This window comes from Xenopus tropicalis, chromosome 6 (assembly GCF_000004195.4).
Source record: "Xenopus tropicalis strain Nigerian chromosome 6, UCB_Xtro_10.0, whole genome shotgun sequence".
Taxonomy (NCBI): domain Eukaryota; kingdom Metazoa; phylum Chordata; class Amphibia; order Anura; family Pipidae; genus Xenopus; species Xenopus tropicalis.
The window spans coordinates 121337532-121350610 of NC_030682.2; the positions used below are offsets into that span (position 1 = coordinate 121337532).

The window sequence follows — 13079 nt, forward strand, 5'->3', positions numbered from 1 at the left end:
GCATTCACTGAACATGAGCACTACTTTTGCAGCACTACTTTGGTACGGCAGAGAACAAGTTGTTGAAAACAACAATGTGCTATTTCAGAAAAGGTACAAAGACCAAGAGTATTTTTAACATTATCAATATATGTAAGTCAGCTATCGCCCACACACAGAAAATATTTGATTTACTTTAGGAATATTTTCCAGTTCTTCACATTTGAAGCAAAGTTGTACAGCATATGCTCTGGGCTACTGTCTGCTATCTAAGCTCAGGAACTGGCTCACAATATAACATTTTGATTACTACATTTAATTCAGATTCACATTACATGACAGCCTAGAAACCAATGCATCTGTATCAAATCGGATTAATAATCAGCCTTGTAGTATCAGCCACAAGGCAGAGGTAACCTCCCTCTCTGCTATAATTTGATCATTTGCAAATACCCCAAAGCTTAGCTTTTAAGAAGCACTATGTGTAGTGCCACTGGCAGACAAAAGACAGCAAAAAAAGATTCAAAGGAGAAACAAGATTTTAGAGTGATACAAAGCTTTCCTAAATAACAGTGTCCACAAAATGGCGCTTGCCTGCTAGCTGCAATTGTGAATTCCAAGGCTGAAGAAATTAAGATTAAAATAATGTATATAGTGTAAGTGAAGTTTATTTTGCATGACAAACACAATAGAAAACAATTTGGAATTATTTCTTAGGGTGACAGGTCCCCTTTAACTAACTTTTCAATATACTGTACATCAGTTAAAAAATATGCCACCTTTTGATGATTTTTAATGTAATAAAATGGTTTAGAACAGTTACCTAAGCCTGGCAACTGTCCTACGCCTGCCTGCATCCTCCAAATCCCACAATCCCCTGCACACGTGATAAAAAGGAAAAGAACATCACAGTGCAATGCATTTTGGGTTATGTAGTTCCTGCATGCTGTCTGTAACAATTTGTAGCATCAATTTTATTTCAGTTTTAGTCCCTCCTCCCCTGCCAGGATTTCAATTGGAGAAGGAGAAGAACTGTTTTGCAGCTGGATTTCAGCATATAAAAATGGTACTTCATAATTTTTGAAGGAACAGACTACAGACATTGGTATATTAGAGGTTTCTGTGTTGTGTGGGGATCTTTAAAGATGGAAAGCTGCAGTGGAAAATGTAAAGGCACAGCCTTGTCTATAACATGACTATAGAAGCTTGGGGCTGCTGCAGTAAGTTCAGTATATGAAATATAACATTTATAGCCATATTATAGCAGTGATAAGTCTAAAAAAACTGGGATTGCTGAGTAATCTTGAAAAGGTTTCAACACTTGTCCAAGCAGATTCATCAGTTCAGCCAAACTCGATTGCTTTAAACCTATCACTAGTCAGTATTGTATATCATTACCCAAATCAAAAAAAAAACAAAAAACCTTTATAGACATTTCCAGCGATAATCTTTTATTCATACTCTCATGCTTTAGTTCTCCTTTAAATCTAGTTTTTCTTTTCAATGGAACTACGCAGGTTAGAAAAGGATTAATAGCACCAAACCAATGATCTGCTGTGCTGCACATTTGCTAAAAACACAGAAAAGAAAGCTTGTGCTTGACTGAATTTGTTATTTGATTAACTGTAATCTAGAATTAGATCCTAGCAGGAATTTACCTTTGGCAGAATGCCTTGATGATGTAAATGTATTCCCATGCAGCTCAGCAGCTTCTGTGTAGCAGCAGATAAAAAGAATTACCATGCATACTCACTACACCTTGCCATAGTGCAAGACAACCATATATGTTAAACACCACGAAACGTGTTGTGTGCAGCAGTGAAATAAGCAACAGAGGAAGGTTAAGAGCTTCTGTGGAAAAGAAAGAAAAGTTCCCCATACCTGGGTTATTGTTCATGTGGTTTTTGGTCTGCCTAGCTGCAGGCTTGGGGAGTGTGGTTTCAGATAGGGCCAGGCTGGCAGCGGCATGTTGAGCCTTCTTAATGCTCGTGCTTTCAGCTTGCCATGTTTGCTCTCCCAGAGTCAACTGAACAGTAAATAACTTAAATATTGCACCAAAAAAGAGAAAATGGGGTGGGATGGTTACACATACAAGAATAATAGTTTTACATTCAGCAAGCAAATGGCATTTGTATGTCCTACAAATCATACAAGTTCATTAACCATTAAGATATTTAAATACATCAAAGCAATACACCTCAAGGGGCAGATTTATCAAAATGTGAGCTTATAGCTTAAAGGGATACTGACATCAAAGTTTAAACCTTTTTTACCTCTATCATAAGATTGTATTTGCATCAGATAATTTTGCCATAAAGGTATTTGCCCAGTGCTTTTACATGACATCTCTGATCCCCCAAGTTCCTCTATGAGGGGGCTACCATATTTATGCAACAGGAATCCGTTAGTATTAGAAGCTATAACTGACAGGCTGACAATGGAGAATGGTCAGGTTGGCAAAACAGTCAGGTTTAAGTAACAATTAATTATAAAAGCAGCCCTATCAGCAAAAAATGATCAAAGTGACCTATAAGGTAACGTTTAATGTACTTTAATATTCTATAGAGTAGTTTCTAAGTGTCAGTATCACTTTAACACATAAAAACTCACTCTCTATTCATTCTAAGATTCAGCCTGATCTACACATTGTGAATTATTGTCCCTTCGTCATGTGGAACCAGGTTTCCATATGACGGAAGTGACTTGTTTGATTAAGATGAACACCCTCCGCTATTATTTTGGCACAAATGGACATTGTCAGATAATAATGAGGTCACTAAATTTGTCTGCAGTTTTTCCAATGATAAAATGAGGATTTATTGCTAGATTTGGTGCTAACGGTGAACATACACAGACTGACCCATATGGTATTCTAACTCATCAGCCCATGGGCTGAACGGACAGATACGGTATGAGTGGCCATATACAATTTTGTCCACATTTCTGTTTTCAATGATCAGAAAAGTAGGAAGCGGAGAGGAGCTCCAACTCCTCTATTACTTTTAGCCAGCTGCCAGGAATTTTCAGTCAGGACAGGTAATTCTCAATCCACAAGGATAATGGGATTATTTGTCCAAATGGCCTACTAAATTGCCATACATGCTCACATGGCATCACTTAATTCATGGTATCACTTGATTTCTCCCCATTTTCCCTAGAATGATGCAAACTTAGCTAAATATGCAAACTCCTGCAATACAAATAAGAGGACTGTGAATGTACAGGGAGGCTTAATGGGATTGTCCACCTTTCAGTTAGCTTTTAATATGATGCAGAGAGTAATATTCTGAGACAATTTGCCATTGTTCTTCATTTTTTAGTTATTTTACTTTTTGTTCAGCATCTCTCCAGTTTAGAGTTTCAGCAGCTACCTGGTTGCTAGGAGTAAAATTACTTTAGCAACCAGGGAGTGGTTTGAATGAGGGACTATATGAATGGGAAAGGACCTAAATTGAAAAAAAAGGTATAAAAATTCCAAGGCTATAGAAATTAAGTTTATTTAGTCTAAATAATGAAGACTAATTGAAAAGTTGCTTAGAATTGCCCATTCTATACTAAAAGTTAACTTCATGGTGAACCACCCCTTTAAGCATTATTAGTACTTAAAAAGCACATGGAAGTTCAGAAAGAGTTTAACATTGATTTCTCCTGGTAGTACTGATGACTTTAATACCAGGCACTACAGAGGAAAAACAGATAAGCATACAGAGCCAGAAGATTGCTTTGAGAAGGACTGGAATACATATGTGTGTAAGTAAAAAGATGCTGGAGTGGGTAGGCATAAAATGTAACATTTAAAGAGAAAGTTAAAAAAAAACACCAATGCAAATGTGCTACTAACAGAACATATAAAAATTACTTATAGAATGCGGAGCATAATTTGCACGCAACACTGATTATCTTTTTGTAATTTGGATCCCTTAAGTCTACTAAAAAATCATTTAAACATTTATTTAACCCAATAGGATTATTTTGCCTCCAATAAGGATTCATTATATCTTAGCTGGGATGAAGTACAAGGTGCTGTTTTATTATTACAGGGAAAAAGGAAACCATTTTTAAAAATGTAAAGAAATTCACAGTAATCTGTGGTAGTAGAGTAATGGCCGACAAAGTTGACACACTCCAAACTTTTTTTTGTTATTAAAAATACAAAAAAAAAACGTACTTTATTTGTGTCAACGTTTCAACACCACAGAGGGGTGTATCCCTAAGTACATCACTGGTGTGCCAGCAAACATCTATTGCTCAATACTATAGGAACCTTTATACATGGGTTGGTCATAAATTACTTAATTTCGTCTAGTAAAAACAATTGTAATGAATTTTCACTGTGTAATGTGCAACCTTTTTGAGTCACCATAGCCCACATGTTAAGCCACAGGAATCTCAAATGTTGCACTTAACTGTATATTATTAGAGTAATTATCAAGATTTCAATGGCCTTTGTGTTAGAAAAAAAAACATATGCATGCTAGGCAAATCATCTAGCCTGCAGGGGAATAAAACTCATATTGTATGTCCTATACTGGTGTAGCATCTAGTGCTACTGTAGAAGTGTACCCACTTTCATTTATGCTAAATCTTCAGATGTCTCCTCTTTTAGCTTTGGCTGATCATTTTCAGGTAACTTGTAATCATAAAAGCTTCAACTGCAGAAAGCCTCTATAAATGCATTTAAATAAATATGCATGTTATTATAGTTACAATGCATGCAATGTCTGTTGGAAATCTAATGCAAACCAACAGATTTCAATACTTTAAACATCATGGCTTAGTGTACGGATTACTGAGCTAAGAAGAGGGCGCTTTGATCAATGATGGAGCAGTTAATAAAGATGGCCATACATGGGTATAATCCGCTTGTTTGACAAGGTCGTCAAACGAGCGTATCATCTCCCAATATGCCCACCAAAGGTGGGCGATCTTGGGCTAATTAGATCGTTTGGCCCTCAGGTATATGGGCCATCAGACAGAGGACTGCATTAACGAGCCGATGAGGTCCCCGATCTGGCAGGAAAATCAAACCTGCTTAATAGACATCTGCCCGAATTTTAGGCCAGGTGTTGGTTGGGTAGGCCCATCAGGGGTGCCCATATAGGGGCAGATAAGCTGCCAAATGGATCTGAAGGTCAGCAACATAAATCTACCCGTGTATGGCCACCTTAAGATTCTTCTGGGACTTCTAAATCAGCAACAGCTAAATGGTCACTGGTCAGATACTACTATCACAAATACAAAAAATATTAAACATTTGTTATACAGTCGAAGAGTAACTTCTTTTCCTGATTGAACTTTTTGGCCTAGGGGACCCTTTGAGGATCACGACAAATGCCATCTATGTCCCAAGCAAGGGTTCATGGTTTATTTAAATATGAATGATATACAAGTCTACTGCTTTTCTTACATCCATACTTAATGTGCTTACTGCCCTGAAGAAGAGATCCAGAAACTAGTAAATTATGGCACTCCAAGAACTGGATTTGAATCCTTTCCCATTTTGTACAGTCTTATAGTAAAAATGTAAATGCAATATAACTTATATTGGTGGAGGGTTATTGCATGTAATAAGCTTACCTTGGAGTGTGCTGGTCCCCTTTCATCCAAGAGTTTATACTGGGGTTGAATTCTGTTGAAGCGGGCTAACTCGTTCACCAAACACATTGGCGTTTTCTCTTTGGGGTTTGTCATGTTGTCATGGAGGGTAGCTAAAAAAAAAGGATAGCATCACTGACTTTTACTCTTAGATGCACCAAACCCACCCCGACGGATTCAGCCGCGTAGTGTGCAGCAGAAATTTCCCCCCCCTACCATTTAACCCTTCCGAATGTTCGTTAGCATATGCTAATTTATGCTAATTATGATTTGGGTTCCATTCGGCCGGGACTGTGGATTCGGCCGAAACCGAATCCTTCAAAAAAAGGCTGGAGTCAGCCCGAATTCTGAACCAAATCCGGGATTCGGTGCGTCCCTAATTTAAAGACAATCTTATTAAATTGGAAAACTGTTAGGAGATAGAAATTTTGTTTAAAGTCTTAAAAATAGTTTTTCCATTGTGAGGGGTGTGGCCCTTCCTAAGGAGGAAACACAGGGCAGTGCTGCAATCACACAGCAAAACAAGGGAGACATAGGGCAGGATGACCAGAAATGCCCAACATCTGGTGGCAAGGGCCCTGGATGCTTTCAACCATTAATTTGTTGATATCTCTACTAGTACTAACTTGATCACATCATTCCCAGCTGCAGAAGAGATTTTTATACCATAGCGATTGGTTGTTTTGTCGATCAGCCAGGTTAGAAAATTTAGGTCGGATAAAGATAAAATCTGAACATGTATTGTGTATCTGACAATATCCCTGGGGGACCTACAATGCATTTCCAGGAAGCCACTTTCATATGATTGGTGTCTGCCAACTATTTCATGGTCAGAACATCCTCCGATTTTTTGTTTTTAGGGCTTTATCCTACAATTTCAGTCTGAATGTTAGTTTCAGATCACTGCATTTAAACGTACGATCGATATCCAAATGTTCGTCAAAAGAAGACTAAAATCTGAAAGTATATGGCCACGTTAAGTGCACATGGTGAAGCACAGAAGAGAAATTGGAAGGAGAGAAAAGTAGACTAAAAGGAAGAGGGGGGGATAGGACTGAAACAAAAGACAGTTAACAAGAAGAACAAGGAAATGGTGAAGAAAGGGACAACAGAACAGGAAGAACTGAGACAGACAACAATGGATAGCAGAGGAAGGTAGGAAGAACAGAAAAAAAGAAATTAGGGTGAATTTTCTGCCCTCCCTGTCTGAAAGCAGGAGGGTAAGGAAAATATGGAACTGTCATGCTAAATGGGCAACACTTGACAGACCTGTGATATGGCAATAAAAGAATTAGGGGTGTCTGATTGTTCTATTCCTTCAGACTCACCTTCGGCTCTGCCATTTTTTTTCCTAATCCCCTTCTCTCTATTACTCTCAACCACTGTGCTCTCTTTAAGTCGTGGGTTAGGAGAACATGACAAAATGCAGAGAACCAAAAAAAATTGATAATTTCTGATTTAAACAGATATAAAAAAATTGCTTACTAAATTGCTTAACATTATATATGCACATGAGAATGGGCCATACATGTTACAATTACGATCTTCTCCCACACATCAATTATCTTACAAAATATAGGTGCATGTATAACCACATTAAGCTGCTTTACAACCAACATAACAAAAACCTCCCTGTCTGAAACTGATTAAAGTAGCCTTGGTCTATGGATTTCCACTCTTTCTAACTTGGGCTGAAACAATCGCCCCAGTAAAATAATGTTAAGAGCTGGACATTTTGGACATTCTATAAAGTCACCGGTTGAAGGCCTATGGCAGGGGTCGGGAACCTTTTTGGCATAGAGAGCCATAAACACCACATATTTTTAAATGTAATTCCGTGAGAGCCATACAATATGTTTGACCGTGGATGCTGCGGGACAAGGTAGGGTGGGTCCCAAGGATGCCGGATGCGATGCAGAGGAAGGTGTGGCCTGCGCTCGGCAGATAGAAGACGTGTTTTAAGGCTTAGAACACGTCTTCTAACCACCGAGCGCAGGCCACGCACCCGTTATTTTTTTTTATTAACGATTTGGCAGGGAGCCGGATGCAGCCATCAAAAGAGCCACATCTGGCTCCCGAGCCATAGGTTCCCTACCCCTGGCCTATGGCATACGTAGCTCCACTGAAATGCATCTTCAGAAGAACAATACAAGGCATTGCTGCAGGCATATAAAATACATCAAATAAAGTCCAGAAACCTGCAACCAGCTTATAAAAGCTGATGTGCCATTCTAAAATACAAATGAGCCCCAATCAATACATATTGCGCTAGTGGACACACTAACAGCTAAATGCATATTTTTATTTTATTTTCCCGGGATTTCATAAAGGTGTTACTGATTTAGCTTGCAGTTTTGGCCTTGTCTAGGCAGAACCTGTCTCTGTATTTTGCTGTCCACAATTTTCCTTACCAACTCACACAAAAAAACCTTCTGTATTACACCACCATACAAAGTGCCAGGAGGGGGCATGATCTAGCAGGTGGTATGGCTTGGAAAGGGAAGAGGTTTGGCCATACAAGTGAGGCTAGATATGGCACCATAGCAGGGACAGATTTTTTTACAGCCTGTACAGAGATAATGTACAGGTAAATCCTTATCAACACATGCATGCCCCTGTAATAGGAATATTTTTGCAGTTAATTTGCAGGTATAGTGGTCCTACAAAGAAAGGATAACCAATGTGATTGAGTATGCCTGAAAAATTCTATGCAAACCTAATACAACAAATTCTCATTATCTGTATCAGATATAAAACCTTAAAATCAAGCCATGATATTTTCAGAAAATAAAACACAATCTGGAACCAGGGGAATATAATCCCCTTTCTAAAAAAAATCCATTATTTTTTGTATATTTTAAGCAGACCTCAATATAGAATATTCACATAACATGCAGTGAAAAGTCCCCGTATAATATGTTTGTGAGACAACCCACTCAACCATACCTTCCAAGAACTTAGCTTTCCCATCTTCAGTTCCAATGCCTGGTGTACTAACAGAGGAAGCAGAATCCGCCAAGTGATCGGTTGGACTACTGGTGCTTAATTCTGTGGCAGACCCGTTCAGGGAGGCTTGGAGACTCATCTGACTGGTACTTGTGACAGGAGGGGTTATCACAGGAGGGAAAGAAGAGTCACACAAAGATGATGGTGGCTGTGCCTTAATGTGTGCCATCCCGTATTTCTGAGAAGCAAAAAAATGTTTATTAAGGGTGAAGGATGGGTGGTTGCACATGGTCACACCTTTCAATGGATCAATACTTATAGATTACAAACAAAAAAAAAATGAAAATATAATGAGTGCTTATACATCTAAAACAAACTAAGTGAGGCACAGTTAATGCCTTAAAGGGGACCTGTCACCTTAAGAAATAATTCCAAATTGTTTTCTATTGTGTTTGTCAAGTAAAATAAACTTTACTTACACTATATAAATTATTTTAATCTTATTTTCTTCAGCCTTGGAATTCACAATTGCAGCAAGCAGGCAGGCACCATATTGTGGACACTGTTATCAAAGCAGGCATTGCATTCTGCGCCAGTTTTGTTTCTGCGCCAGTATGGGGGGACCTGATATCCATGTCCATGCACTGGTTACACAATTACATGGTGCAGAGGGAGGGGGAATGTGAGGAGGGCAGCAACATCTAAAAAGTTCTGAATTGAAAGTGAAAGTAACTCTCTGCCCCACCTTTATGCCTAAGGCATAGAGGCGGGGCAGGCAATATATGATTGACAGCAGGGATTTTTAAATGCTTTTATAATGGGTATGGATGTGGTAATGAAAAATGGTTTTGGGTTTCTTGTTTTATTTGAAAAGGGCTTTTATTATACAGCTTTTTATGTCTGGGTGACAGGTCCTCTTTAAGGGTTATTACACACAGGCTTAATTTCTGCTCCTTTTTGAATGTTGCATTTATATGCATCTATGTCTACTCTTTTTGTCTTATGTGTGCATGTTAAGTGCAAAAAAAGAAATGAAACTTGAGTGAAATAAAACACAATTCTACATGCATATGAGTACAAACAGGCAGACTGCAATGAAATCAAACAGTTGATACATTTATTTCAAACCTGCAAAAAAAAAACCACAAAAAATGCTCCTGTGTAAAAATTCTTATGCTTAACTTTTGTAAATGAAAATGTAAATTATAGATGTATCATAAACATGACTGGAAAGAAGGCTGCACAGGTCTTGAAAAGTTGTGGTTTAAATCAAATGCACCAATGACTCCTAAATCATAGGACCTGCTTTATCTCTATGAATATTTTCTGTATTTCCAATTAGAAAGCTTTACAAAAAAATTCCTGGCTGTCTGAGGTGCAGTGGGTCACTTCCCACTGTCCGAGCAAGTAACCCTGCACACATAATTACCCTGCATGTTTCCACTTCAGTGCATCTTTTTAGGCCATAATGGCTGATACTGTGATGCTCCTATTACTGTTAATGGGATGCAATCTGTGCAGAGTAACTGAAGGTTATATCGAACCAATTTTCATTTATTAGCCTACAGGGCCTGTCCAAAGATCACAAACATGCAGGTGCTTTGGAAATATATGCAGATAGACAATTTAGATTTCAAAAATGATGTCTAAATAAAAGTCATCAAATGTGCCCTATTGTTGGTGTAATTAAAAACAAAAGAAGAAAAAAGTACCATCCTTAGTGACTTATTTAGGGGTAAAATTGTGTCCTCTCCTCATCACATCACATCATTTTCTTACGCAGTAGGAGAGCCAGCAGAAAATATTTCAAAATAAGTGGGAAAAGTTCCACAAAAGCAGTTAAGGCTTTAACCAATAAGTTGACTTATACCAATGCACATCAAGGCTTTCAAAGCTTGACTGAAAGAATGATATACAATATGTACAATATTAAAGAACGTTATTTCTGTAGCTGGAATGCTAGACTGAATACACAGTGATGAACAGAAAAAGTTAAACTAGGTGATACTTGTTGCAGGGCACCATGCTACACTGAGAAGTGATACTGTGCCAGTATACGGTTATACTACAAACTGATGAGATACCTGAAACTGTGCCTCATGGTACACAATAAGGTGATAACACCAAGTGATCTTACTGCCTTGTGTGACACTATCATAGTGCTTTGGAGTATGTAGCTGAACTCTGTGATGGTCTGCAGAAGCACCAAGCTAAATTTATTTTATGGTGGATTGAGATTTTAGGTTTGTATTTTGTGATGGTGGGCCAGACCTGGCTGCAGTGTATCCCCAAAGAGACACCTATGCAATGGAATCCCCCTGTCCTTATGTTTGGCTGAAATGCTTGTCTGTGCTGTTTGCCAATGCACTGGTTGTCATCTAGTAAGCTGTGGCCACACCTTACTGCTATAAATGTCCCTACATAGTGGCAACTGGCTATGGTAAATCCCAGTGCTGTATATCCTAACAAACTGCCTAGTGGTATGTTTCATGTATCTCTACACTGTATGCCGCAGAACTTAAACATACAAAACTTCCGCTGCAAACAAATGGCCCATTACATAGGGCTGCTTTGTACCATACTGAAGTGGGACACCTTAATATTTTGTAACAATTTCTTCAAATACAGAAAAGAATTGTGCTGACAGCTGGCTGTCGCATAACGTTCTGATCTGTGAGACCAACAAATCTGTATAACTAAAGAAGATTCCATAGTGTCACAGCCTAGGTATACACGTCTAACAAGTATATAAAGCAGATGATATATGCGACAGTACTAATAGAATAAACACAAGAAAATGCCACATTCATACATAGGCAGATGTATCTGGTGAGGTCCCCAAACCCATATAGTGGCTAAATCAACATCATCTGATAATTTGGCCTTTGGATCAATGAATGAATTGCATGGAGGATACACCTGTCAGGAAAGGACCAATGCTGCCTTCGGCTGACAGGATTTTCCTGCAGTTTCGATTTTGACTAAATACCAATCAGAGGTTCTGGCACTGTTCAACGGCCAATAAGTTGCCAAATCATTCAAGAGTGTGGCTATGTCGGCTGCCAGTATCATGCCAGCTTTAAAACGCTTGTGATCTAGTCAGTTGTATACAATAACAAACAAAAACAGCTATCAGTTTTAGAGGTGGTTCACCTTTAAGTTAACCTTTATAGTATTTTATAGAAAGGCTAATTCTAAGCAACTTTTCAATTGGTTTTCATTATTAATTTTTTAGAATTTTGATTATTTGTCTTCTTCTTCAACCTCTTTGTAGCTTTACTTTATATTACTTATTTTTCTATTTAGGTCCTCTCTTATTCATATATCAGTCTTTCAGTCAAACCACATGCTGATTACTAAGGTAATTTGAATCTTAGCAACCAAATAGCTACTGAACCTCCACAATGGAGAGATGATGAGCAAAAACTGAATTAAAAAACTACAAATAATTAAATTAAAAGTTAACTTAACGGCAAACAACCCCTTAATTTCATTTGAGTATAGGGCTACACTGAAGGAGCAATAAAAGGATACTGAGACTTTTTTGTGAAAGGTGTGCTGATGGTGCCTAGAAGCAGCAAATATACATTATGAGAACACTGAGCCTAAAGTCAGGAGCCATCACAAAGTTCAGCTAGAAAAGCTGGAAATGACATGACACTCTGCTGGAAAAATGTAATTGTGTGCCCATTCAAGTACAGTATTTGGTAAATTGCATTGCAGAGGCTTTATAAACTTCTGCTTATAAAAAAGCTTCATTATCAATTTAATAAAATGCAGTTGCCACACCTTGATGCCTATATTGGTTGTGTGTGCAGGTTTTATTTTACCCACTACCTGCACTACTAACTGGAAGTGCCAGTGGAGCAATGAGGTGCCATTAGCTGTTTGCTGCACTTTGTTGGCTGTATCCAGTAGCATTCAATTCTACACAGTATAGCTACCGGTATGAGTTCAGCTGCATCATCATCTGGCTGTCAATTTCCCTGATTTCTGTCCAGCACTATTCTGCATTATAGTACAATAAGGAAACGCTTTTTAAGCAAGTGGCTTCATATTATGGTTATCTAGGAGTACCAGTAATGTTTAATGGTACACTTGCCTATCCAGCTGCTTTATATGATGTCAGAAATTTGTTTCAGTGTGTTCTAGAATGTATCTGTCAGTTGTTGACTTTGGAATGCAGATGTGGTTTGTAAAGAGCTCAACGGGCACCATCTGTTTTTTGCAATGTTCAGCAGTAGTCCAGCTTCAGTTGTGTGATAGTGTGCTTCTGATGCTACACTGGTGTGCCAGACTGTGTGGTACTCAGTGTAACAAAATGCAGAGTTGTGTGATGCTGTCACTTCACTGGGTTTTCATTTTGTAATTTCCAGTGATATGCAAACATACCCAACACAGTATTTCCCAATTCAGAGTGGAAAATAACCACTTTTTAAGGTGCATTAAGGCCCTTTGTTGTATTTTGCATCATACAAGACAGAGATTGTGTTCTGTAAAGTGAGCAGCATTTAAAGGAACACTAAAAAATAAAAATGTTTTAAAATAATTAACATATA

The 13079-nt window shown here is 38.2% G+C and overlaps 1 protein-coding gene across 2 annotated transcripts in view; it reads right to left on the minus strand.

The window, feature by feature from the left end:
* stau2 (staufen double-stranded RNA binding protein 2) overlaps positions 1 to 13079 on the minus strand; it is a 131305-nt gene that overhangs the window by 116598 nt on the left and 1628 nt on the right. Inside the window, 4 exon segments of one of the 2 annotated variants that reach the window (NM_001011376.2) lie at positions 1638 to 1691; positions 1861 to 2020; positions 5557 to 5687; positions 8521 to 8758. In NM_001011376.2, the coding sequence (NP_001011376.2) occupies positions 1638 to 1691; positions 1861 to 2020; positions 5557 to 5687; positions 8521 to 8749 (574 nt within the window). In that variant the 5' untranslated portion in view covers positions 8750 to 8758. 2 annotated transcript variants of the gene reach the window in all.